The sequence below is a fragment of the Furipterus horrens genome, unplaced genomic scaffold (assembly GCF_987537825.1).
Source record: "Furipterus horrens unplaced genomic scaffold, mFurHor1.1.pri manual_scaffold_3, whole genome shotgun sequence".
NCBI classification, from domain to species: Eukaryota; Metazoa; Chordata; class Mammalia; order Chiroptera; family Furipteridae; genus Furipterus; species Furipterus horrens.
In genome coordinates this window covers 6,936,355-6,964,231 of record NW_028327173.1, presented here as the reverse complement: position 1 = coordinate 6,964,231, position 27,877 = coordinate 6,936,355, and the positions used below count along the sequence as shown (strand labels likewise).

At 51.8% G+C, this 27,877-nt stretch overlaps 1 protein-coding gene across 1 annotated transcript; it reads right to left on the bottom strand.

Annotated features, from left to right (window-relative positions):
* Positions 1–348: 348 nt before the first annotated feature.
* On the bottom strand, positions 349–27,653 carry CLCN6 (Cl-/H+ antiporter 6). Its single transcript, XM_090268609.1, has 23 exons — positions 27,518–27,653; positions 26,689–26,748; positions 22,535–22,600; positions 22,135–22,200; positions 19,621–19,687; positions 16,607–16,713; positions 15,900–16,026; positions 15,213–15,280; positions 13,954–14,012; positions 13,044–13,176; positions 12,347–12,460; positions 11,896–12,062; positions 11,275–11,398; positions 8,311–8,437; positions 7,854–8,007; positions 7,565–7,724; positions 7,370–7,476; positions 6,169–6,355; positions 5,180–5,337; positions 4,836–4,992; positions 3,616–3,723; positions 3,367–3,492; positions 349–449 (listed from the first exon to the last, which is right to left on the bottom strand). The coding sequence occupies exons 1-23, from the start codon at positions 27,602–27,604 to the stop codon at positions 369–371; spliced, it is 2,610 nt and encodes an 869-aa protein (XP_090124735.1). The 5' UTR covers positions 27,605–27,653; the 3' UTR covers positions 349–368.
* Positions 27,654–27,877: the final 224 nt, after the last annotated feature.

Genomic DNA, 27,877 nt, shown 5'->3' with positions numbered 1-27,877 from the left:
GCAGAGAGGGGCAGGAACACTGCGCTGGGGCCCCCTCCAGCAGGTGAGGCCCGACCTCCCACACTGGTCCCAGCGTTAGTGGGGCGGAGGGCCTATGGCCGGTGCCGACGCTGGACGGAGGGACTCGGGGAGCAGGAGACGGGAAGCTACTCGCCAAGAGTCAGACAAGTCCAAACCCTGAGGGGTCCGTACCGTCCCCGGGGTCTCGGACCAGCAAAGCGTTCGATGACTGCAGGCTTTCGGAGTGAGTGGGCGACTGCGGACGTACCGAGCCCTGGAGCAGCCCCCGCCGGCCGTGGCGGCCTCCCCAGGGAGCCCCGGGAGAGGGCGGCTGGCCCCGCGGCGGCACAAGGCCCCGAGTGGGGCCCTCAGATGGTCTGGCAGTGCTGCCGCAGTCGGGCCTGCAGAAACTCGCGTGTCAGGTTGTGCCGGGTGATGATCCCAACGATCTAGGACAAGGAGAGAAAGATCGGAGTCACCTGCAGAGTCAAACCCGGTGGGCAAGGCCGTGAGTGAACAGGGCTCGCCCGGTCTGTCATGAGAGCCGGAGGAGAACAGATGTGACCACAGAATCAGGGTCCTCACTTCAAAGTCAACCTGATTTCTAGATGGGACGAGATACACAGATAGCTAGGGCTCATAAACTGAAGGCCCACGGGGCAAACTGAGCTTCAAAACACGTTGTAGCCAGGCAGCTGGAACCTGAATTCGCACGGGTATTTAGGCAGAGCACACGCTGCCAGCCTCCCTGTTCCCGCTGCCCCCAGCCCGCGCTCGGACGTGCGACGAGGCAGAGCCTGGTGAAGGCTCCGTGCGGCTGTGACCCTACAGCTCGTAAATACCATCTTCAGAACCACCGAGTCACTGCCATATTGATTTATAATCAGACGAGTACATATTTGTTCTTTGTCCACGTTTCTGCATGAAGGTATTAGAACTCTCAGACTTTCCTAAGTGGTAAGAGTTAACCCTTTGAGTGCCATGCGTAATTCGAAATTTGGATCAACATGAGAAAAAGTTATATCAATATATAATCTGAGGTACAAAAGAGAAAACATAAAATACGATTATTCCATTGTTATTTACATTTATAGCCATCGAAAAAAGTGTCGCTGGGAGCCACGCTGACACTTTTGGGAAGATTTGTCAGTGTCGCTCCCAGCAATGTTGGCACTCAAAGGGTGAATAAAGGTGTCTTTTGTTTTTCATAACAAACCCTTTCAACCATACCTGAGTTTATGTTGACGTCACTTTTAGAAAGCCCCTAAGGATGGAGGCCGGCTGCCAGGGGAACCGACCACATGACTGGAGGATTAGCACTCCCAGCCCCAAGCCCCTACCTGGGGTGGGGGAGGCTGGAGGTTGAATCAGTTACCAGTGCCAATGAAGTAACCAACCACGCACGTAATAAAGCCTCCACTGAAGTCCCTGAACTACAGGGCTCGGGGGACGGCCAGGCTGGCGGACGCGTAGGTGCTGGTGCAGGCAGGCCAGAGGGGGCACGGGAGCTTGGCGCCCCTTCCTCACTCTGCCCTGCGCGTCTCTTCTATCAGGCTGTGGCCGAGTTGCATCCTTTTATAATAAACTGGTCATCTGGTCAGTAGACTCTTTTCCTGAGTTCTGTGATCGGGGGCCATGGAAACCTGACTAACAGCCAGGTCAGAAACCCAGGTGACAGCTGGGACTTCCGGCTGCCATCGGAAGGGGGGGCTGGAGGCACAGCCTCATGGACTGAGCCCTTAGCCCGCGGGGTCTGGCGCTCTCCGCAGGCGGACAGTGTCAGTCGGGGCCCAGAGGCTCAGGGAAGTGCTTGGTGGGCGGGGGCCCCGCACACCTGGCGACAGGAGAGCGTGGGCGGGCAGAGGGACCGGGTTTTCCCTGAGCGGCCATTTTTCACAGCCACTGCAGGGACACCCTGCCGCTGAGGTGGGCACCCCGCACCACCGACTGTCGGCCTGTCGGTGCGGCTGTTTCGGGGCGCGGTCTGATTCACCGCAACAGCCGCGTCAGAGCGAGACGTGCCGCCCTCTGGAGGGCGACTCAGCCCCGCGTGTGGGAAGCCGCCGAAAGGCGAGCACCACAGTGACATTTAACTGACGCTCCAGCAGAGGGCGCGTCAGCGAGGGGCTGCGGGCCCCAGAGCGGCGCTGGGGAGCCACTGAGTCTGACGGGAGGGCTTCTGCGATGGAGTCACTTTCAACAGATCAAGCAAAATATCAGGGCATTAAACAGTTTGGTTTGGCTCAGTGGATTGAGCGTCGGCCCGCGAGCTAAGTGTCGCTGGTTCGATCTTCCAGTCGGGGCACATCAGAGAAGGAAAACTCTGACTCCAAAAAACCTCCGCTGCCTTGCGGCATACCTCTTCAGGGGAAAGGCTAAGGGAGTAAACCCCGACAGAAAATCCGGAGCCGGAGTCCCTAAGGCGGTTTGACGTTGTAGTCAACACCGGCAACTCCTGCGGCGCACCTGAAGCCAAGCTGTATTGACTCCGTCTTTCCCTTGGACCCTTCAGCTGCGAAGAGAGGGGGGGGTCTGCTGCATGGGCAACAGCAGACCCTCCATATCACCCTGCCCAGGCTCTGTAGCTTCAGCGTCATCACAAGATGTCGATTCAACACGGGAGGAGACAGATACCGTGTCACTCCCGAGTCGGACTGCACAGCCATTCTCGGCGGTGCAGATAGACTCTTAAGAAGCTACACCATCGTCTCTCGAGACGGACGGCTGCCGACGACGAAACAGTACAAACAGCGCTACCATTTTCCTTAAAACTTGGAATATGAAACCTCTTTCTAGATGCAGAGAAAAAAGATAAACTGAAAATGAACATGGATCTGTAGAGACAGGGGTTTGGTTTTTCTTTTTCTTTGCTTACCTATACTTCCTTATTTTTCTACCATGAAACAATATGTGGTAAGAAAAAAATGGAAAAGCCTGCAGCAATAATTACTGAATACTAGGTGTTGTATCCTTTATGAAACTCTCCAGGTATTTTGCTTGCAATTCTCTCGTTTGTGCTGTAAATGCCCATAACAGGCGGGGAACCGGCACCCCACCCCCCACCCCCCTCTCCGGGAGGAGGCTTTTCCAGGCCACAGCGCCACCGGCGACACCTGCTGGCCACGCTGGAGACGGCACGTTAGAAACACGGCCAAGGGGTCAAGTGTGACGCTAGCGCAGGCCCCGCGGCCCACTCCCTCCTCACTCCGCGTGGGTGGGTCTCAGAGGAGCTTTCAGTCTAGAACCCTCCCTGCCAGGTTCCGCCCATCCTCCGGGTTGAGAAGCCCCGACTCCCACGCAGCGCTGCGGTCAGAGGGTCCCTTCCGGAAGGCGGGAGGGTGGACGAGGCCGGCGCGGCTGACTCACCTCCCCCACGGCGTTCACCACCGGCAGGTGCCGCAGCCCCATTGTGCGGAACAGGTTGAACACTTGGGAGACGCTGGTGTTCGGGGAAACCGTGAAGGGGGACGGGTTCATGTACGGGGTGACATCCTGCAGGAGAAAGGCAGCTCAGGTTACCTGTGGCCAGTTCTGCCCCAAACAGGACGAGGTGCAAACCAGCACAGACCAGCAGCGGGCCCTCCTGGCCCGGCCCTGAGGGTCAGCCCTTCTCACCACAATCATCCGCGGGTTCAGCAGCGTCAGGTCCAGGTCGTGGATGTCGGGGTACCGTGGGTAATCCTCGGCCATCTCGGCGTAGGAAAGGCGCGGCTGGCTGGCGCTCTGCAACCCCAACCAAGACACTCTCCTTGCACTGAGTGCAGCGACGGGCAGGGTCCCACCTAGAACCCCCTCCCCCTTCCTGTCCGTATCTGCCCAGCCCCCCAGTCCCCCAAGAGCGAGGCAGACAGAACAGCTGCTTTGGGGTGCGACACTGATCCAGGGCAGGTCCCCAGCCTGTTCCCAGCTGTGTCACTCTAACCCTGACTCTTCTGAACTTCCCTTCCTTCACCTGTGAAACGGACATGGGGCATTCTGAAGTTTAAATGAGAAAAGTACAGCTACTAGCAGCTGTGGGGGCTGACGCGCTTTCTCCGTCCCCCACGACTCCCTGTATCAGGCCATCTCGTGCCAGCGCTGCGTGTGGCAGAGGCCTCTGCGATCTGGCCCACTTCACGCCTCCAGCGTCCTTGTCCCCTCTACCCCACTTCCAGCCAGGCCTCCCCAGAGACCACAGCCTCAAGACCCAGCCTCTCCACCCTCGGCCCTCCCTGCCCTGCCCCGCGTTAGCTGCTCTCCCCCGTGAGCCAGCTGGACCACAAGTGACCTCAGCTGACCTCCTACGGATGAGGCCTGAATCAGGAGAGTCTGTCCGAAAACTAGGCCTCTCACAACCCTTTCAGGCTGCTTTTCCAGGCTCGATCTAAAGGGATGACGTGTGTGAGGGAGAGCGGGGCTCAGGTCGCTAGGGACCACTACAAGCAGCACACCCCACCCTGCTTATCTCTACAAAATCCAGATGAAAGAGAAAAAGAGACTACAGGTGAGTCTGTGGGAAGAATGGTATTTCTTTTGATAATGCGTATAAGGAAGTTCATGCGTAGCAGTACCTATAACGTAGAAATTACATTAAAAGCCTCAGGCCAGCAGAAGGACACCTGAGGACAGCTGCAGAGTCTAGGTGGAGAATGACGGGGGGCCTCACACCCCCTGCTCAGTGTCACCTGGAGGACAGCGACTGGTGCAGAGGGGACCGTGGGGCAGCATGCGCCCCTGGACAGCCGCCCGCTGGCGCATGACTCCAAGCATCTCCTCCCCTCTCCCCGCCCTGAGGTGGAGGGCCGAATTCCTGCCTCGTGCCTGCCACGATCCGCATGTGGACAGGACAGACTTACCGACTGACTCTCAGAATAGCAAACTCCTCGGACGAGCAGGGTGACAAGCTGCGACCGAAGGATCAGGCCGTGGAAGGTCAGGGGGCGGAAGCGTTCCTCCATGGTCCAGTCTTCACTTGGGGACTGGTCAGGGTATAGGTTGGGGTAGGGAGTGTATCTGTTATACAAAAACCAGAAACTGCCTCGTATACCCTCAGCAGAGCTGCGTCTCATCCACGTCCCCGTCCCTTCCCCAGATCTGCAGACAGCCGGGCTGAGGGGCGACCCCTCCGGACCCCCGCGGGCAGCAGGTGGGGCACGCATGCGTGCACACGGGCGCGCCCTGCGGGGAGCTGTGCTCTCACCTCCGCTCGAGCATCTGCTGCAGGAGGTCCTCCTTCTCGGCTGGCTCCTCCGAGGTCACGTGCTCGTCACACATGTTGCGCAGCTCACTCGACGGGTAGGACTTCATGGACTGGCTGCGCCTGCGCTGCTCGCCAGCTCGGGTGAGGATGCTGGACTTCTGTGGGCGGGGGGAGGGACGATGGTGGAGGTTTCTGCCGGGGGGCCGTGCATGGCCGCACGCGGGCACACCGACAGCATCTGCTCGGTGTGAAGGCCTGGGTGACAGTGACGGTCCAGAGCACAGGCCGACAGACCCGCAAGCACCTCTGCAGCGACTCCCAGGAGCTTCTCGGAGCCACAGGGCTGACTGCAGGCCCCGCGGCTTCTGCTGGCCCAGCACCCCTGCTCCTGATTCGGGGGGAGCACCTCAGTCCTCCAGTGATGTGGGAACAACCCCTCTCTCACATCACATCTTGGGGGACTGTCCTTCCCCGCCCCTCCCAGCCCCCAGAGCCAAGGGGTGGGCGCACGGCCCAGGCGAGGCAATGGGACTGCCTCTGCCTGGGTTTCAAACTGGGAGCACCCCAAGGGCGGAGAACAGCCAGCTCGGAGGCCTCCTGGTCACCCAAAGAGTGTCCACTAACTGCTGTGTGCCCTGAGCAACCACCCTGGCTCTCCGCCTTCCTGTGGGTCTGGTAGCTTCCAATAGATTTTTCCTTTTCAAGGAGGCGGAAGTGCGTTTCTGCTGGTGGCCGCCCCGAAGCCTCCTGGATACAACCAGCGCGCCGTAAATAATGAAGCCTGAAGGCTGATTAAAAACAAATCCGTCCTGATGGCCTAACGAAGTCCATACCCGCTGTCGGGTCTATACTCCCTGTCACACAAGATGAGGAGTGCCGATTTCCCTAAGAGGCACCCCCTCGGCCAGGTGTGGCCGGCGCCAGTCAGTGGGAGTGCTAGGAGCCACTTACCACGTCACCCACCTGCCCACTCGGGCTGTGTCTCTTACCTTGAATTTGATGTTGTTACTGATGAGCTGGTTGCCCTTCATGAACTCCTTCTCGTTGCCGCGGTTCTCGGTGACCACTGGGAAGGCATGGTGGACCGTGGTGCGCAGGATGCTGACCAGAGACTGAATGCGCGTGTGTGGGTACACATAGGTCAGGTTGGGCTCCATGATGTCACTGGCTCTCAGCCTGGGGAGGGAGGGGAGCCATCAGCCTCACACTGGAGCCCACGGCACCACGGGAGCAAGCCGTGACGGGCTGTACTGGTTCTCCCGCCACCAGGGCCACCCGGTGTGCCTCTCCTAAACCATCTCCTCCGCACAGGCCCGTCCCCATGCCTGGAACCCCCTTCCCTGCTTTGTCAAACTGCTGGACCTCTACTCATCCCTGGCTCAATATGCAAAGCCCCCTCACCACAACCCTATCTGCTTGCCCAGGGGACCGACTGGCCATGCCCTCAGCACCACATGGCACATTCCACGTTATCACCACTGACTTACTAATTCTACCACTGGAGTTTAAAAAAAAAAAAGTGTTTGGGTGCCCCTTTAGACCAGGGATGGCAACTGTGGCCCACAGGTCAGGTCCCTACCTGTGTCGTTTACACACTGTCTACAGCTTCTTGGGCACAACAAAGGTAACTGGGTAACTGACAGAGACCAGCAGGCCGGAGAGCTGACAATGTTTACTATCGGCCCCTTCACAGAAGTTTACTGACCCCTATGTTAGACTACAAGGGCCTTGTGTGATAACCCAGACATAGGAGGCCCAAACTTTTGTGGGCTGATGGGTAATTTGGTGATTGTGCCCAGAATAATCACCGCTGATGGTACGGGATTCCATTATGCACATGTGAGGCAGGCTAGTTCTTAAATAGGGCTCAGCAGATCCTTAAACATTCACTCTTAACACAGACCTTATGCAGAGCGCTCACTTCCTATTTAACCAGAACACCATAGCAACCACCCCGCCCCTTTGTCCCCTGCCTTGTCCCAGCTCTTGGCCACCCCAAGCTGTCCCATGTCCCTACACATGTTCAGGAAAAATCATGCTTGGTGTTATAATGACTTTCTGTTATTTACTATTCACTTAATTCCAACCCAAGAATCTAAATAACCATTTCCTACCCTAAAACAAATATTCCTTGGGGCCTAGAATTTACAATTTCTGAAAATGGGACATGAAGGGACATCATGGCCTCACTTGTCCATTTCGGCCTCTGTCTCCCATTCCAGAAGCGGCACTCCTCGCAGGCCCACGTGGATATCGTAAATGCCCTTATTGAAAAAGTCTCCTGTCCACTTGGCCACCTGAAACACAAAGTAAAGACTTAGAAAAGGACTGCTGTGGGGTGAACTTGGCCCTGAACCTGAAATAGGCCAGAAGGGGAGTGCTCACCATCAAAGTAATCATAATGGGGAGCCCGTATGTGATCTCATTGGTGGATTCGAGCAGGATGACTGTGAGACTGATGGTCATACGGACAACCCCGCCCAAGAAAGCTGCAGCACCAATCAGGGCAAAGGTCCCCGAATAGATGTGGCCCAATCCAATGTAGCTGACGAGGAAAGAAAACGAGAACGTGGCTTAGAAGCATGCTGGGGGGAGGGACAGGGGCCACAGTTCATGCACCTGTGCATCTATGTACGCATGTGCACACTCAGGAACACACACACACACACGGTACCTTTTGAGGACATTGGCAACTAAACGTCCAAAAGCAGCTCCACACAGGAGAGAAGGCACAAAGAGGCCACTTGGAACAGAAACGCCGTAAGTCCAACATGCAAGCAAGAAATAGAGGACGAAGAACAGAGCCAAAGTGATGGGGCTAAAGGTACCTGTAAGGCAAGGACAGACATGAGTCACACTCCCAGATGCCTGCCAAGGCCCACCGGTCAGCCTTGGCTCCTACCAGGTCCTTCCATACCCCAACCAGTCCCCTCCAACACAGGAGGCAGAAATGCCAATCTTGTCTGGGTTGGTATTACAAAGGAAAAGTCCTGTTCTTGCTCAGAATTAGGGGCAAGCCTGGCTGAGTCTCAGGGCCAATAGAGAGGCAGAGGAATAATTATTATTTGTTCTCTGTAGTAAAAAACCACCACCCAGGAATAAGGAGGGCGGGGCGGTACACAGGAACGCACCATCCTGGTGGAAGAGCTGAAGGATAGCAGACTCCTGCGGATTGAAGAAGAGTGTGGCCATGTCATTGTAGGTCTCATTGGGACAGAAAAAGGTCTTGATACTTGAATTTACATCCTCTGACGTGACCTGAGAAACAGAAAGCAAAGTCAGCACGAGATCAGTAAAACATCAGTACACCTGAGTGGGGCACTCGATTCTTCAAGCAGGAGGTCCCCACAAGGTTGAAATCATCTGGCATTTAAGCTTTTCCGGTAAATTAAACAGGCAGTAAAAGAACAGATCTGGACCCAAGAGCAGCCAACTGCTACTGCATTCCTTGCACTGAGTGATGAACCAGGATGTGCTCCTTCATGGACATTCACCATGAAAATGTAACCAGTTACGACTCAGTGGGGCTTTGGCCTGACTTCTTCTCCCAGTGCTGACATTGTGTGCAATACTCACTGAAGCCGGGCCCAAGACGCCAGGGACGAGGGGAAGATGAGGCAGGTGACAGACAAGTGACCAGGAGTTGACAGGTTTGTGGAGAAGCGTCCAGGGTACAGCTGACCTAATGCCCCAACTTTGGTTCCAAATGGAAAAAGCCTCCATCCTGAATTTGCCGCAGAAGCAAAACCACCTCCACAGGAGGCCTGATGCAGACAAGGCGCTCCTGGCTGCCTCCTCTCCCCTAGGCTCCAACTGGCTGAACAAAAACCCGACTGGGAAGAGATTATTTCTCCACATTCGGACCTCTCGTTGGCTCCCTCATTTTGCGTAGGAAGATGAAACTCTGGTACTGCCTAACTCCTTACAGGGCAAGGGTATTTGGGTTATGAAAGGTCTCGTTTTCTATCTGATGGTGTATGATAATTCGGGGGAGGGGCATACAAACAGAAAGTCTTATTGCAAAGCTCATTAAAGATGTGAACTTGTCCTGGATTCAATGCTACTGATAACACTGTAGAGGTGTCCTCATGTGGACACTGGAACAATGCTAGGTGGTGGGTTTGTCTAACCAGGTGGGCCTGGCTGGGCAATACAGCTGGGGGGGCGGGGGGGGGGGCGCGCCTGTGGGAAGTTGCACAGTGGCCCCTGTTGGTGGAACGTGGTAGGGAGGCGCTGGCAAAGGAGAAATGTGGGTAGAAGAGGGACCAGGGGACAAGCTGAGACGATGCAATAATCAGCACATGCGGTATTTTCCAAACTGCGCCTGGAGGAACGCCAGCCCTGAAGGTTCCCAGGAAAGAGTCACCGCACTGAGAAGCACCAGAGCACTTGTTGGAAGTCAGTGTGTCCCCTAGAAGCAGAGCACAGGCCCCATAATCAGACGGATGTGATACTCTCTTGTGACCTTAGGAAAGGTACTTCATTCTATGGCGCTTCAGTTTCCTCATCTATAAAATGGGAACGATTCCTGCCTCATGGTATATGTTACTAGCTGAGCGATCTTGGTTAAGACCTCACTTTGCCCCAATTTTCCCACCTGTAAAATGGGGATAAAAACCCTAGCCAACACGGTAGTGGTAAGGATTATATGAGATCATGTATGTAAAGTGCTTAGTGGAATATCTGGCACAATAGACATTCTAAATGTTTATAACTCCTACTGGAATTTTAAGGGCCCTACAAAGCCTTGCATTAAAGAAAAGTATTTAATTCTGGGTAAGCCATTTGACCACAGAATCCTTCCCATTTGTTTTTGAATCACATAAATCAATGTTCCTTAGAACACATTTTAGAAAATACTGGTCTGGTAGTGAGGTGGTCACCTTGGGAATCACTAGTAACAGGGCAGCAAAATTTTTCCATAGAGTCAGATAGTAAATATTTTAAGCCTTTGCAGTCCACATAGTTTCTTTTCTTTTTTAGAAAGAGAGAAAGAGAGGGAGAAAGAGAGGGAAAGAGAGGGAGAAAGAGAGGGAAAGAAACATCAATGTGTGAGAGACACTTCTATTGGCTGCCTCTTGCAAGCCACCAACTGGGACGTGGCCCACAACCTAGACCTGTGCCCTGACGGGGAATCGAACTGGTGACCCTTCGGTTCACAGGCCGGTGCTCAACCCACTGAGCCACACCAGCCAGGGCAGGCCACATATAACTCCTGTTGCATATTCTTCTTAGCCTTTCACCTCTTTAAAAATGTAGGAACCAGTCTCAGCTTGGGGGCTACAGAGAAACAAGTGGCCAAGGGCCACATTTGGCCCGTGGGCTGTAGTTTGCCTACCCTGATCTACAGCGTTCTAGCTGTTCATGGACTGGTCCTGGGGACACTGAAGAAAAAGCCATCCAAGACAAAGGCGCCAGAGGGGTGCTGGGGCACTCGGTGGCCACCCAGGGGCTACAAGAAGACAGGTACTTAGACAGCACCCCCCAGGCTCCACCCTACAGGCCAGAACCACACAGCTGAGCGGTCAGCTCAGACCCACCTCCAGGTTGGCCCCAAAGACGCAGGGCAGAGTAAGTGCCAGTCCCTGCCTCACTGCCCCTGCTCCTTCAGGGAAAGTTCTGGAAAATACCACTCATTCCTAAGAAGGGAAAAGGGGAAATGCAAACAGGAGGCAGGCCAGTAAGGGACCGCACCACAGTGAAGAACCAGGGCTGCCTTTGCCCTGAGGCGGACACTCCTTCCTCCCAGCTCGGGGTAACTCATGGGGCGGGGGTGGGGGCAGGGGCGGGGAGATAAGGCTGGTGGCACATTTCTGGTGTGAACTGGGCTTTAAGAAGAAGCAGACTGTCCCCTTCCCGAGCTTCTGCTTCCAGTTAGTCTTGTTTGAGAGAGACAGGAGGCCTCTCTATGATGACCAGGATTATTCACGGGCTCCCGTATGTGAGAAGCTGCTACCACACACTCCTCTCCCAGCAATCTGATCGGGCGTGGAGTGACGGACCCAGCACGTTCAGCAGGTCTGAACAGAGGCTCGTCATACATTTCCGGTCCTTCTAGCGGACGCAGGATGGAGGCAGGAGCTGCACGGGGTTACCTGGAGCGGGAGTGAGTCGTTTCCGACCTGACCCGAGGACACCGGCCGGCACTCTCCCAGCACCATCGAGGCCACAAACACCACCACGGTGGTCACCAGAGACACCAGGAGGCTCTCTAAGACTCTAGGAAGCAAAGGAGAGCTGTGAGGAGGCGACGGAAACTCATCCCGGTCTTGGGAACGCGAACACACAGCCCCGCCAACCCCAGCCCTCGTTCCCCAGAGCGTGCACAGTGGCCCCGTCAGTCAGCACATATTCCAGCAATTTCTACGTAAAGAGTGGGTCTTGTTTCTCTCCAAGGAACAAGATGGCCTTTCATTTTCGGCCCCAGAGGTGAGTCTCATTGACCTTCTGACTTTGTCAAGTGTCCTAGTGACAAGCCAGGAGGGGCTGGGTGTCAGCCAGCAACTCTGACATAGACTAAGCTCTGACTCAGCCTTCTGGCCTGACAAACACAGCAGGTGTAGGACCCCGTCTATCATCCCGGTCTTAGGGGTGAAATCACAGCCGGCATGGGCGGCAGGCTCTGTGCCCACGATCTCCCCCCTTGGGAGAGATGGCCCGGAACCCACCAGGCGTGGGGAGCCATGGCAGGTCGGGGGGGGCGACTGCTCCAGTACCTGACGAGCTTAGGTTTCGGGTGCACGTTCCGCATACGGTACTTTGCCAGCCTCTTATTCAGACAGTTGAATGTGGCTCCCAGAAGGCCCCCGATGACCCCCATCATGACGAAGAAACCCAAATCCGTAGCTGTCCAGAGATGACATTTTTTATCAGAGTCAGAGCACTGAGAGAAGGGCGCGGGAGGGAGAGAGAAAAACCACAGTGCCTGTGAGACAGGGAGGGACGGGAACAGAGCAGACAGACACAGGGGCGAGGCTGCCATCTCCCTGCGAGCCGCGTGGTGCTGGGGTCCTGCGCACAGCGGGCAGCGGGCACGCACAGGGCACTAGCGGGCAGAGACCCCACCAGATGCCGCACCTGCCCTCCCGAGCCCCTCTCTCTGCCACTTCACTGAGAGCAGCTGTCACAGGTCCAGTGAGGGATTCTGGGGGAAAGGACAGCACATACCTTAAACTCGCCAAAGCTCAGCAGTCCGGGGAGCTGGAAGGAGCCCCAACTTCCAAACTGAATCCCAGAGCGGAAGAAATTGAGGGTGAAGGTGGCCGACATGGAACAAAAGAGCTAGGGCCAGGCGACAAGAACAAGACCATTCAGCGGTGGCCAGGCCTACTTTCTCCCTGACGCTCTGCACAAACCCCCTGCTCTGCCCAGAAACCTGCCAACTCCGGGTCTGATACGGGGGCCCCATGAGCACTGCAGGAGAGGCACCCCCAGTGGGAACAGCTGTACGACAGGCTACAGGAAGCTTTCGTTTCAACAGCCTGTTGTGAGAGCCTGTTTCTTTAGAGCCAATTACGCACCAGCTTTTGGGCCACAAAGGAACAGTAACCGGGAGAGGACGAACACGCTACTCTAAGGCAGGAGACGGGGGTTCGAGCCCGGGCTCTGCCCTGCCTGCCTGACGACCATGCCAGTACCGCCTCTCCCCGTTGGGGGGCTCAGCGAGAGAGGAGGACGCAGTCCGATGTGGGGAATGTGCGGGCATGAATGGGACTCAGCACTGATGGGTGTCTAAGGCAAAGGAGCGTCCAACGCGTGAACCTGCGGGTCTCATCACAGCGACAGGTGTCGAGGGAGACAGTGTCCAGCTTACATCTGCACACGTGGTTCTACTCAGGAGGTTTTCCCTGAAGGTCCTCCTCACCACTTTCCACGTGAGCCCTTGGTTCCAAAAGGATGCACCCTCCTCCAGACTGAACAGGGTGCCCCCGATGGGAGCCCCGAAAGCTGCGGCGACGCCGGCGGCTGCCCCTGCGGACACGAAGTCCCGCTTGTCTCTGAGGAGAGAAGAGCCAGGCGGTGAATTGGAGAGAGAGCCCTCAGGCTGCAGGGGCAGTTTTCCCTTCCTTCCCCACCGACATTTTGTCTCGGGCCCGTGAGGGCAGGGCGTGAGGGCCGGCCTCCGGAGAAGCGGCCTGGGCAACAGCCCGAGTTCCTCCCAGTGGAGGCGCCCCCGGAACACGGCATCTCAGCCCCAGCTCAGCCCCCACAGAGCCACGCTCTCCCCAGCTCCTCCACCCCGAAAGCCACAGCTCCACGAAAATGTCCAGGTCCTGGTTACACGCAGAGAAGCAGGTGACAGTAACTTGCAGGAATACCAAGACGGGAAGGGGGACCACAACTCTGACCTGGGGCCCAATTCCAAGGGCCTAGTGCGCTGGGCAGTTTAATACATACAAGTCCCACAGGGCAAAAAGGCACCGAGAGAGCGCCTTCCAGCCCAGAAGGGCGGCGGGGCAAGGACATTGCTTTGGAATATGAACCACACCCTCGCGAGTACGCCTGTTTGCCTGGGACGCCTCCAGGCCTCAGGGCACGACAAAGCAGAAGCCCGGAGACCAGCCAGGCCCCTGCTGCTTATTTTCAGGGCAGTAGCTCAAAGCCCACCTCCTCTCGGACACCAGGGTTCGCATGCAGCCTGCCCAGCAGGGGAGACGATGAGCCGGCCAGAGCGAGTACCGGGTCTGAGGGCCAGTAAATGTCACCCTACTAAATTTAATTAAAATTTAAAAAGAAGCCAAAAAAAGAAAATCCAATTCCTAACCTTTCCATACCTGTCACTTCGGAAATAGGGGAAGTTAATCTGGATCTTCCGGAAGGAGATGCTCTGGAACTGGAATGAGAGGGAACAAAGTCAGGGCCGAACCTGCAGGGCCCTGGGGGAGCGCCTGCGCCTTGAGAGCGCCCCCGGGCAGATGTGCTGCCAGAAGGGGGAGTCCCGGACAGCAGCCCGAGGAAAAAGAAGGTATCCTTGGGAGGAACTTCCTTTCCTGCCCCTAGATGTCTACCATCTTCAGAAAGTACATTTTGCACACAGTCAACAAGTGAGAAAGAAAACGGGGAAGGAAACAGCCGAGCGAAGGGTCTGGAGGAAATGAAAGCTGCTGCAGAGGCTAAAGCGAGCCTCGCTCAGGGGCTGCTCCCGGGGGGGCCCAGCCCCCGCGCCCACTGCTGGGAGCCGGGGCTGCATGTGACGACGAGGCGGCAGCAAGCCAGAGGGCAGGAGGGGCTGTGGACCAGGCAGTCCTCCCTCCTCTGCTTCGACCACTCACTGCCAATCACTGCCCCCCCAGAACGCGTCCGCAAGGGACAGACCACTGGGAGCGAGGCGCCTGCGACCTGCAGCTGGAATCTGGACCAGCCCGTGCGGACGGGAGCTCCGGAGCCCTGAGCCAGCTCCCCACCCTGAGCTGCTACTGGCCCCGCGCTGCCTCAGGTGCGCACAGCTCAGCCCGGTGCCCGAGCCGCCGGAACTGTGCTTCTGGCACCCGGGGATTCGGCAGCGCGGGGCTGACCCACCAAACCGCCTTGCGCGGCGCTGCCGGGCAATGGCTGTGGGGGCGCCGGGTGACTTTCATCTGAACACTTTCTTGCGTCCCATTTCTGATCCTAGGACTCAGCAGGGCCCTGCTGAAACTTTGAGGTACATGCCCTGGCTGGTGTGGCTCAGTTGGTTGGGTGTCATCCTGCACACCGACAGGTCACAGGTTTGATTCCTAGTCAGGGAACACGGCTGGGTTGCGGGTTCAGTCCCCAGTCGGGGTGCACACAAGAGGCAACCCATTGACATTTCTCTCCCTCGCTTCCCCCCATCTCTAGAATCAACAGAAGAAGAAGAAACAAACTTTGAAGTCCAATTACACACTTTCCCGGGAGACAGGCCACATAGTTTCCACCTCAACCCCAACTGGCATCCGATGGCAAAGCCACGTTAGGGCGCTCCCAGTGGGTTTTTTCCAAACTGAATGCCGGAACGCCCCTGCCCGGGAGACCGCTGTAAAGAGCCTCACCCCCCCAGCCCGCCAGCGCTTACCTGAGGGAGGCCAGCGCCCACCACAGCCCCGCTGTGGATCATGGGGCCTTCCTTCCCCACGAAGAGCCCTGGGAACAGGTGAAGAAGGGAGGCCGTCAGTCAGCACAGAACCCCCGCCAGCTCGAGAGACCCCTGCTGCGTAAACCTTCCCCTTGGGAACTATGAAACAGATGGTCACATGACTGCCTAACAGAAGAGCGAGTCAAATTCCCATGAAATAAGAGAAAATGCTCTAAACTCTGAATTGAGCACCAGCAAACTCCAGCCTGTGGGTCAAACGGGCTTGCTGGGCTGTTTTTTTGTACAGCTGGAGAGCAAAGAATAATCTTTACATTCTTATCTGGATATGTTTTAAATGGTTATGTAAGTTTAAGTACCTAAATAATATTTTCCATTTTGCCTCTTGGCCCACAAAGCCTAAAATATTATCCAGCTGTTTATGCAAAAAGCTCACTGACTTTGCTAAAAGCCAACTCCTTAGACCACCTAGGTGGTTGGTCTACTTCAAAACTGAACCGTAACTTACTAACAGCATCTGCATTAAAAAGAATAAGCCGTCAACAGAAAGTGCAGAGATCCCTTTGAGAGCAGGCCCGCCAATCCAAGTCTACTTCGTTTACATAAATAATGCCTCTTGTCATCTATACCCCTGAACTTGAAGGGAAAAGTCATAAAGACCCTCCTTACCTCCAGCCACGCTGAACAGCACACCGAAGGCTTTGCAGAGCAGGGTTCGGAGACGTACGATTCCGGGCACCTTCACCCCATTCAGATAGCATTTGATCTCGGGTATCCCAGAACCCGCCGCCACGGGCTGGTGGAAGGGGACGGACACCCATACACTCAGATCCATCAGCTCCATGGCCGACCCTCTCAGCAAGTGCCATAGAGGGGGACGCCTGATTCCTTCCTTAGCATCGGCATCACCTGGCGGGCCTGGGGATACACAGGTCCCTGGCCCCACCCTGGGTTTCTGACTCAGTAGGTCTGAGGGTGAATGGGAGGATGTGTATTCCTAACAAGTTCCGGTGACTCAGCATCACCTGGGGAGCCTTCTGATAATTCATGCAGACACCCCACTTCTGGAGATCGTAATTTCATTCATTTGAGCTGGGGCCTGGGTACCAGTCATTTTTGAAGCTCCCCGGGGTAGCCTAATGTGCTCCCCAAGGCAGAGAACTGCCCTCCTAATCTGGATGTTTCCTCTTTAATCTCACCAGAGGCTAAAAACCTTTACTTTCAGAAACATTTCTAGGTGAACGAGAGGCCGCTTTCTGCAGGAATCTACATTGCAAGTCTAATCCAGTTCTCTGGCCCTCCAGCAATGGCAATGCCGATAAGGAGTGTAGGACCCAAAACCCCGGAACAGAAAGGCAGCACCCACAACCCCTCACCTCAATCAGGACGAGAAGGCTCCCCAGGAAGACAAAGATCAAGTTGAAACCCAAGAGTTCGAGGAGGGACAGAGCAAGGCACCCTTTCTGGCTGCACTGCTCCACGGCTGCGGGCAGCGGGTTAAGGAAACCTGCTCGCCAGCAAGGACGTCCCTGCAAACACCTGAAATGGGGCGGCTTCTGCTCCTCTGACCTGCGCTTACTGCACCTCCTCCTGTTCTCCTCGTCTCCGTGTATAAGCAAGAAAAACTAGACACCGTTTGCATTATGAAATGTTTCAAACATTACAGGAAGGAATCATCACCTGTACCCTCCCAGCCCTGGCTTTAATAAATTTCAATGTGATACCATATTTGCTCCAGATATTTTTTAAAAAATAAAACATTAAGTGCCATTAAAAAAAAATAAAAATAAAAAAAAAACCTTGCCCTGACCGGTGTGGCTCAGTGGGTTGGGCATCATCCTGCAACATGAAAGGCCGCCAGTTTGATTCCCAGCCAGGGCACGTGACTGGGTTGCAGCCACGTCCCCTGCGCAAACGAGAGGGAACCAGTCCCTGTTTCCCGCACACGCCGATGTTTCTCTCCCTCTCTCTAAAAATAAAATTTAAAAAATGAGTTTTAAAAACTTGATGTTTCTGTCCCTCTCTTCCCTGGGAGAAAGCACCAACATGAAATTCCTGTGTGCCCTTTCCTCTGTGCAGCCATAGAAAGCCACTTGGAAGTGGAGTGGCGCCGCCATCCCAGAGGAAGTGCCAGAGTTAGAACTGGGGCGTGAACCTTTGGACTGGGCCTACGGCAGCTGTTTTCTAACAACTGTTTGCGAGCAGAACAATAAAGCAGACACTGTGACTAGCATTAGCCTCGCTTATGTCAGCGTATCTGCACCCACAGAAATTCCCTCCCTAGCCTTCTAACACCCCGAGAAATGTCTTCCTCCTATTCTGGCCTTTGTTCTCCGGTCCCTCCCCATAGATACCTCTTGCCTTCACCTCCTAACTGCAACGCAATTTGGGCTTCTGCCTCAATCACGGCTTCCCAAGTGGCTGCCCGCTGAATCTCAAATAAATGCTTGTTGCTTCTCACTTGGCCTTTTAGTTTCAGGTTAGCACTTGTGTATTTTCAGATGAATCTGTACTTGTTCCATATGTTTCTAAAATTAAAATAATAGTATTGTATTTTAGGCACATACTCCAACTTCCTTCTTCTCAGTTGATGTTAGGTTTTGGAGAATTAGTGATGTGCACATACACAGTTCTGGTTCATTCATTTTAACTTCTGCACAAAATTGTATTATATGGACATTCCATAATTTATCCACTTTCCCATTTGGTGTGATTCCAACCTTTTGCAATCACAACCTGCAATAAACATCCTCGTACATGTCTAAGGTCCACAGCTGGGAGAGGAATTCATGAGTCATGGGAAGGTGCAGCTTTAAATTTCCATTTCCCTGGTCAGTGGCGAGGTGAGCATGTTTCCACAGGGTTATTTATTGGCCATTCAACTTTCTCTACTGAGAACTGCCTGTTCGAGTGCCTTACTAGTTTCCTACCGCACTGTCTGGGCTTTTTTTCTTAAGAGTTGCAGTTCTTCCTATATTCTACATACAAATGATCTGTCTCTCCAATGCATAGTGAGGAACTTCCCTGAGGCTGCGCACTAGTTATTCGCTCTGTTCACATTGTTTTGGGGTTTGTTTGTATTGGGATATTTACTTTGATGTGGTCAAGTTTTCTATCGTTTCCCTTTCCTGTGTGCCTTCTGGAATTTTAAGAAATGATTCCTTACTTTTGACATCATACAGTCTCCTAAAGTTTTGTTTTGCCTATTGACATTTTCAATCCATCTGAAAAGAATTTCTAGTACAAAGTAGGAATCTAACTTCCTTTTTTTCCAGACGGATAACCAATGTTCCTGCATCTTTTATGAAATAATCCATTTGATCCTCACTGACTCTGCCATTCACTACACCTCCGGAATAGGCCGGCTTCTGCTTCTCTGCTACTTTTCACTGTCTAACTAGGTGTCCAACGTGACACTCTTTCAATTACTGTATGATAAATTATAGAAGCCTTGACATCTAGTAGGGCAAGTCTCCCTGCTTGTTGCTCAAAACCGAGGCAGGACAGTGAGAAGTGAGGAAAATTCCCCGGCAGGTGGAATGCGGAAACAGATAAGACTGAACAGGGCCCGAGAGTGAGAGCAGCTTACAGCCAGCTGGGGCATCAGGCCCTTACCTCGCCTAACCAAGGACAGTGGGAGCAGATGGTTTACACCTCTCCTGCCTGACCCGAGAACACAGAGCTTGCTGGCCATAAACGCCAGGTGACGGAAGAGAGGAACTCATGCAAACAGAGGAGCGATAACACGGGACAAAGGGGCCAGCGTGGGGAGGAGCTGCCCTTCAGCTGCCCTCCCCACTCCCAAGGGAAACAGCAGGTCTGTGCTCCCCCTGGAGTCGCCCCCTCCCAAGTTCCCACGTTCTCCCCTCTATAAACCTGCTTCTGAAAGCTCCAGGGAAGGCGGGTGTTGGGTTTTTACCCGCCACCTTCTCAGACTGCTGGCCTCTGATAGTAATAAAAGTGCGGTTTTACTCCAATCCCTGACCCTTCCTTTTGGCTGAGCGGTGACAGGGAGCACGAGCCTCGGACTCGGCTGCCCTCTGGGTTCAAAACCATCTCCACTCCTTCTGGCACTCACTCTTCCAAACAAATTTAGGAAGAGAATTTTCAAGTTCCATGAAAAATCCAATTGGCATTTTCATTGGAACGACCTCGAATTTATAGATTGGTTGGGAAGAGCAGGCATCTTGGTGGTTTGCGTCTTACCACAAATATGACTGTTTTATTAGTGTTCCTTTTCTGTCCTTCAATAATTAAAAACCTTAAAGCTGAAAATGGCTAATAAATAGCTCTTCATAGATCATGTCTACTGTTAACCACATTTCTAAACAAGAAAGCAAACTCAGAAACCGCTGACATCTGGGAACACCAAGAGCCGAGGAAAGGATACACGTCTGCACCACTCCGAACTTCAGCTGGGTGAAGAGGCGCACGAAGAAGTCCACGAAGAGACCCACCTGTGGAGAGTAAGGGAGCGTCAGCCACACAGCTTCTCCCGGCGGGGCACAGGCACTGCCCTCAAAAGCACAGACCTTCCCCATGCATCCAGGGCACTGGGCACGCACGCCTGCCGGGCACACATGCTTGCCGGGCACACATGCCTGCCAGGCACGCACACATGCCGGGCACGCACGCCTGCCAGGCACACACGCCTGTTACCAACCAGCAATGAGTGAATGGGCTTCCTCAGTCCCTCTGGCTCTCCAGAGAGCCCCACTTCAGCCTGGCCCCACTGCCCACCAAAGAACAATAGCACGAGCGAGGTACAGCTATGTTGACAGGAGGGAAGTAAAACAAAGAAGGATAAGGATGCAGAGAAAGAGGGGGGGACTAGGGAAGACCACTGTGTCTTCAGTAATGCTAAGTTGGATGAGCGCATAGCTTAGCTACCACTGAATGACACATGCACTCAGATGTTTATGAGTTTTGCATGTTGGTTATTACTATTTTATAGAAGTCACTATTTTTGACTTATTACTGGTAAATAAGAGAAAACACTCACGTTCCACTATTCTGGTCTCCTAAGTCCCTGCTTAAAGGAGAACTGGAAAGACTTTTGATTTCGTAGATTCAGAATCAAAGGTTTAATGCTTTTAACTCCAGACTTCCCTCACGCCAATGCCAGCAGCTCTTAAATATTAACGTAGTAAGTGGTGGCAAGTCAGCCTTCCTTCCCATAACACGAGGGTGCGAGATAAAGTTGCTAGTATTGGTAAATGGCAGCTCAAGGGAGTTTGGTGGGAAAGCGGCAGGAAGACTAACAAGTAGGTGGCTAATAGCTATGCTTCTTACAGGGAAATCTGCAATCAGAACCACATACAGCAAAACCGACCCTCTGAAATTTCAGTAAGACAATTAAATCGACCCATGTTGCCCTACACTGGTATCCATTAAAATGTTTCCAGAGAGGCCTCTGAATGCAGTCAGTCCTAACCAGTGACATGTTCCTGATCTTTGAATTTACTACAGTGAAAATCTGGCAAGTGCCATGAAAACAAAAACTGTGGTCAGCCCCGTGGCTATATTACATACATGTTTACATTTTACAGGTGTATCACGCAGACTTAAGCATGAGACTTGTGGGGGTCAGTTCTAGAGAAAGCTGATAAACAGACCGCTGCTTAGGAATAGATATAAACCCCTACTATGAGCTGCCTATTTGTGCTTGTCCCCCACCCCAAATTCATGTTGAAATTCTAACCTCAATATGATGGTATTTGGAGGTAGGGCCTTCAAGAAGTGGTAAGGTCACGAGGGGGGAGCCCTCATGAAGAGGGTTAGTGCCCTTATAAAGAGACCCCCCCCCAAGAGGGAGAGGGAGCTGGGGGAGGGCAAAATAGGCGAAGGGAGTTAATTATATGGTGACAGATGGTAACTTACAGTAATGAACACTATGTAGTGTATACAAATATTGGATTATAATATAGTATACCTAAAATATGTATAATCTATATACAAATTTTACCATGATTAAAAAGAGATCCCAAAGAGCTCTCTTGCTCCCTTCTGCCATGTGAGGACAGAGCAAAAAGATGGTTATCTATGAACCAGGAAGCAGGCCCTCACCAAACACTAATCTCTTGGCCCTTAATCTTGAACATCCAGCCTCCAGAACCATGAGAAATACATGTCTGATGTTCAAGCCCCCCGGCCTATGGGATTTTTGTTACAGAAGCCTGAATGGACTAAGACAGCACCCTAGTCAAACACTGCCTGATGGAGAGTCAGATTTGGCCTGTGTCATCTTGGCTGCCTGCTGACTTTTCCAGCTTTTCTTCTCCAGGTTATGGTTCCAGACCTTGTCCTACTATAATCTTTGGCAACGTTTCATAACCTTTTCTTGTCGATGATTCATCTGTGCCTGTGTTGACCCCAGGTCTCTGAGCATTCGGGTTTATTCCTTTGCCCGTGACCGCCAGCTCTATCTCCTGAAGAAGATGAGCCACGTGCAGGGAAGAAGCCCAGGACAGCACAGAAAGTTCACTGAGACCTACGGTGCTCACATCTGGGTGCTGTTTACCAGCCGCTGTGCTAACGGCACGGGCATGATGTTCACAGTTTTGTTCACACTACTTTGCTTTTTCCCTGCAGAGTGACCTCACCATCCACTGAGCCCTCTGCCTTCCACATTATCTACCCGATAGGACGACACTTTACATAAGAGACAGGGCTTGAGCAGACCTTGGAGTGCTTTAAAGAACCCCAGAGTTGGATGGCTCACTTTCATTTCATAAAGGGAAAGCAAAAGAGCAGTATGAAAAGTAGTGTCAGGGTCTTAATTTTTAAGAAAAAGGAAAAAAGACAAGCAAGGCAACTCTGTTATGATAACTGATTCATCAGGCCCGAGCTTAACCTCTGACCCTCGCCACCCCTCGCCCCCCCCCCCAAACGCCTGCCTGCTCACCAGACCCGTGCAGACCCCAATGGCGAACACCACCATCCACTTCACGGCCTCGTACCTGCGACTTCTCTGTTCACACAGGAAAAGAACGACTCAGTTTGTTATAGGGTTCTACTGGCAGCAGGAAAGGAACACATCTTGGCCAACGAGTTTTAGAGTACATTTCACATGGGCAGCAAAAATGGCAAAGACAGTGTCTGATATGGAGAGTGCTTTACAATGCAAGGATGATGAGCTCTAAGGGGCAGGGGCAGGGGCAGGGCCAGTGGGTACTCGGTGGCAGGATGAAGGTCTAAGGGATAAATGCTGGTATCTCACAAAAAAAGTGAAAAGGGCAAAGGCATAAAGGTAAAGTAGCTATCATAAGGTCTGCTCAGTCCCGAGAGGTCAATAAGGGACTCACCTTATTATCCGTGGTCTCCAAAACTTCCAGGTAAGGGTCATTGATACAGCGATCATAATCCAAACTCTGAAAGTAAAAACGTCACCCTATGGTATGATACGATCCCATTGTGAGTATACAAAATTAAGATTATTTGTATGTCAGCACGCATAAAGCAAAAACATCTGGGAAAACTGTTCACGGTGGTTACCTCTCGGGTGGTATTTTAGGAGGTGTTCACATCTGGGTATTGTTTGAAATGGTATCTTTTTTTATATTTAATAAAAGTATTATTTTTTTCTAATTACACAACAAAAAGCCACAGTAAAAAGTTCTGCTGGGAAACTAGACTCATCCATGAGTGATTAAGTATATTTATTTTAATCAAGTGAGTGAACATCACATTCTAGGAACAAGAAAAAAAATAATGAACGTCGCTCATACCGAGTATTTATAGAAATGACTGGCTAATTAATGATTTGCTTGATGGTTTTGTCTAATAAGGCTATGACTCCACAAACATTTAAAAGGCCTTCAGATGTCCAGCCCAGGCAAAGCTACCGAGGCAGAAAGCAGGTGAGTGGATGCCTAGGGCTGGCACCAAGGGCAACAGGCAGTGACTGCTCCTGGGGCAGGGAGGTGACGGAAATGTTCTAACATTGACCTGGTGACGGCTGCACAGCTCTGACTACACTAAACATACCACTGAACTGCACGCTTTAAGTGGGTAAGTTGTATAGTATATGAATTATATACCAACTCTAGCCCTGAATAAAGCTGTTTAAAGGGGCATTTAGAAATGCAACGCTCAAACACCAACCTTTTTTCTTTTTTTTATAAATCAGTTGAAAGCCTAACACTGTAAATATGTACCAATGAACTACATGATCTTGTTATTAAAATCAGATATTGTTACTTCCCCTTTGCCATGACTAACTTCCTTTTATTCCTGCTGTATATGTTGCTTTTTGGTTTGGAAGATTAACAACTTAAAAAAAATTTTTTTTACATGTGTCCTGTAAGGCTGCTGCCTGTGGTTATGAGCAAAATAGCACTTGGCCATGGCGGCAAGTGGGGGCTAAAGTGTTGCCCAAATTCAACCAGGAAGGGCACCTAGTGCTCACCCAAAAAGCATCTTCAGGGGGCCTTGAGCAAGGGATGTTGCTATGGCCCAGAGGGGTAGGCCTTTTATTCTAAGTCCTCTGCTCTGAGGGGTGCCTTTTCCTAACCCCAAAGAGCCCGTGACCTGCATGAAAACATTACTGTTTAGTAAGGGCACCATCTAACTCCCAACGGGACAGGCAGGGCATTATTATTCTTCAAAACATCGATGGGAATGGACGGCAAAAAGGAGATTCTAATACCTTGTAAGACCCCCCAGCTTATCAAACAAAGAGTCAGGCATGTGTGATGAACTCTTACGAAGGCGAGCAGCACATTTTAGAAAGATCTTCAACAGAAGGTTTTCTAGGGGAGCCTTAATAAATACAGTCTGAGCAGGCTTTTCTGATGGAGTGCCTGGCTAAATCTGTTTTTACAAAAAGCAAACGCTCTCAAGAAGCTCTGACTCAAGAGATGGCTAACTGAGAAATATCAATGACCCACGCGAAAGAACATGAACCCATAAAATTTACATAACTATGCGTATCAACTGAAAGTAAGTAAGTGCGTTACAAACGGAAGTACAACTCAGTGGAAGGCGTGAAGGAGGCTTGGGGGTCCACCGGGCAGAGAAGTCATGGGGAGCTCCCAGGAGCAGGATGAGGGCTGGGACAGTGTCAATGTAACAGTGAGGAAGATATCACCAGGTTCAGTGAGGTGGCAATATAATATAGAGCGTCTTATACTATTTCTTGCAAACCTCTCAACTATATATACAGGAAACAGATATTTTAAAAATATGAGAAAATACATCAGTGGCTACCATGCTTTCAGACTCATTAAAAGAAGTCCCATTGGAGTAGTACATTAAACTATAACACAGTGGGGCAAGAGGCAAATTCCGCAATACTAAAATCATTCTGTTGAGTCAATTTCAAGGGAAAAAGAAAGACGGAGGAACCTAAAGACAGAAGATGTAACATGTATATATCAAACAGATGCAATGTCAGGACCTTATTTGGAACCTGTCTCAAACAAAGTATTAAAAGATACATATGACATTTGTAAGACAACTGGAAAAGTGGATATTTGGCATCTAGGAATTACTGTTGATTTCATAGGTGTAAAAATGGTATGGTGTTATGCCAAAAAAAAAAAGTCCCTACTATCTAGCAATGCATGTTGAATTATTTATGGGTGCAATGATGTGACGTATAGAACCTCCTTCAAAATAGCGTGGAAGGGGGATGAGGAAAGAGTGAAGGAAGAAAATGGAGTGATCACAGCCAAGCTAACAAACTTACTTTAATCAGAATCAGCTGAAACATAAGAAATAGACTTTACTTCACTTTAATGAGCCCAAGGACTTAAAACTTCTGAAACTTTGTTTGTACGTCAGTGCCTAAAGATTATATACAAATTCTCTAGATGAGCCTCTGAAGAACTTGGGATAGAATGATCAAGGATCCAGACTGCCTGATGCCTGGAAGATCACCATCTCAGACCGATCCAGAAGTTAAGAATGCAGGACTGGTTTTTCTCAAGAACGCACTTTTTACGTGGAAAGACTCTCACCTTTTCTGTTTTCTTCAGAACACTATCTTAAGGCCTTGACTACAACTTTGTCATTTAATTCTAATGCAGCCTCCTGACTCCCTCCCTCTCAGCACACAGGGAGGTGGGTGGGGGCAGAGAGGAAGCCGGGTCAGGCGGGAGGGGAATGACTGCCGAAGCTGTGTGCTGGGTATGGGGGTTTCAGGGTTCCGTTCTGTCCATTTTGGTGTATGTTTAAAACTGTATGTAAACCCTGGCTGGTGAGGCTCAGTGGATCGAGCATTGACCTGCGAACCAAGTGTCGCTGGTTCGATTCCCAGTCACAGCACATGACTAGGTTGCATGTCAGGTCCCCAGTTGGGGACACGTGTGAGAGGCAACCACACAGTGATGTTTCTCTCCCTCTCTTTCTCCTTTCCCCTCTCTCTAAAAATAAATAAGTTATTTTTTAAAAAAACTGTAATAAAAGTTTAAACTTTTTTTCATACTACATGACAAATCATAATAATTACACCACATTCTGCAGCAAAAGATGAACTATTAAGAAGACTAGTCTGAGTATGCTATTGCCCTATTGAAATTTTAAAGTCTACATGACATTTTCTTTAAAGTATTAAACATACACATGACTAATTTTGCTCCTTGGAATTAACCCTAAGGAATCAATTAAGGATGAACAAGAAAGGACGGTTACCGCCATGCAGCCCATCAAAGAGAAAAGTCAGATTAAATCATCTGTGGCACAATAAATTTCCCCTATTTAAAGATTTGATTAAGAAATAGCTAGTGATACAAACATTGTTATCAGGAGGGGAGAAGAAAAGGTTAAAGTATTCAGTAGAATCTCACTTCTGTAACTTAAAAAAAGGCACGTATTTAAGCATAAAAAGGGGGTATTTAATGAAGTAGTAATCATCATCTTTTAATGAGCAGAATTATAGGTTTTTCTCTAGCTTCTTTTTGTAAATTGTCTCTATCACAACCATGGGTTTCTGAAGTTTTCAAAAGTCACCGTGAACTGATTCCCTTACGTTGCATTCCCACAGTGCTGGCCTTGCTAAACGAACACACACACTCTCCGAGTCCCATACTGAAACCAGGAACTACAGGCAAGAACATTTCAGAGAGAAGCTGCTTGAGCAGGAAACAGTCTTCTGAGGACTAAGTTGTCCCAGAGGAGAAGCAAGGTCTCATGGCCCATAACTGCTATGAGCATACACTGTCAGTAGCTTTGACTCTGGGTCTCTTCAGTTCCCAAAGCAAGCAGTTTAATGGCAAACACATACTCTATCCAGGTTAAGGCGCCATAGATCTATGAAAGCATGGAGACACCTGGACCTTGTTTTGCAGCTGAGGTGAGAAAAAAAGGGCTTGTTAAACAGCCCCTTTCCCAGAGGGAAGTTACTTTTACGCACTTCCACCCTGGGACAGAACGCCAAAGGGCATCTCTGGTTGGAACCCTAATGCTTCAGTCTTAAGGGACTGCTTTTGTTACTCAAGACAGCATCTAAGAGTCTCACCTCATAGTCTTTCCTTGGAAGGATCTCATCTTCCTCCTCCTGTGTTTCTCCAAGGATGGTCTAGAAAAACAGATCCATGGAAGGAAGACCCTTTTAATGGTTAAAAGTGAAAGGAGGCAGAAGTGTTTACTGAAATCAGAAATCAGTTGTAGTTTCTAAATCTTCTGGAGCCATTATCATCATAAAACAAGACCTCACACACACACACACAAATAAAACCTTTTGGGATAGGGGGTGATGTGGGTGGGGACCCAGGGGAACTCTTCATTTCTATTGATACATTCTCCAAATAACCAGTCTTGTCCCCAGAACACGTCAAAGATGGCCATTACCAGCTTAATGGGGGAAAAAATAATTCAGGTTCCATCTGACAATGTGTCGAATCCGAAATTAGAAGGGACCTGTCAAATCTGTGGACACGGTAACTCCAGTTTTCCCAGGGTGCTTTGCAGGAAAGAGCTGGATTGTCAATGACCCAGAAAGGGTTAGGAATAGACTGAGAAAAGGATGGGGAAATGAAACCAGGTGCAGGATAAACACAAGGTCCAGTGAAAGGGCCCAGCCGAAAATACTTTCAGATGGGAAAAAAAAGGAAGAAAATATGTATGGGATGCATTAGAGCTGGCCTGCATTCCCTCTTAGATTGCAGGGAGGCGTTAGGAGAAAAAGACTCCAGACTTGGGCACGGGAAGCAGCGGCAGGTTCTGAAAGAGCCCAGAACGCGGTCCGCACCTGCGGGCTCAGCCCGACCCGGCCCCACCTCTGGCAACGCCTCTCACCGTCCCTTAGCAACCGTCCCATCCCCGCTTCGCCTCGGCCGGCTCCTTACCAGCTCCTCGGGGGTACGGGTCTCCCGCTCGCCGCAGCAGCAGCACCACCTGCAGCAACAGCACAAGGACCCCCTGCACCCCGCCATCTTCCTCTTTTACTGCCACTCCGGACCCCCGTGCCAACCCCCTCCCACCCGAGAGCTGCGTCTCACGTGACTGGCCCTCGGAGGGTCACGTGGCCCTCTCGAGCTTGGGGACCAGACGTGGAGTGGCTGCAGACGGGTGGGACGAGGGCCTGCGTCACGTGACGGGCGGTGGCGCTGCTTCAAACGGGACCGCCGGGCGCGGCCATGTTGGGGGCGGAGCTTCCGGTTGTCGGCAAGGGCGGCCCCGCCCCTCCCCGCGCGCCCCGCCCCTCC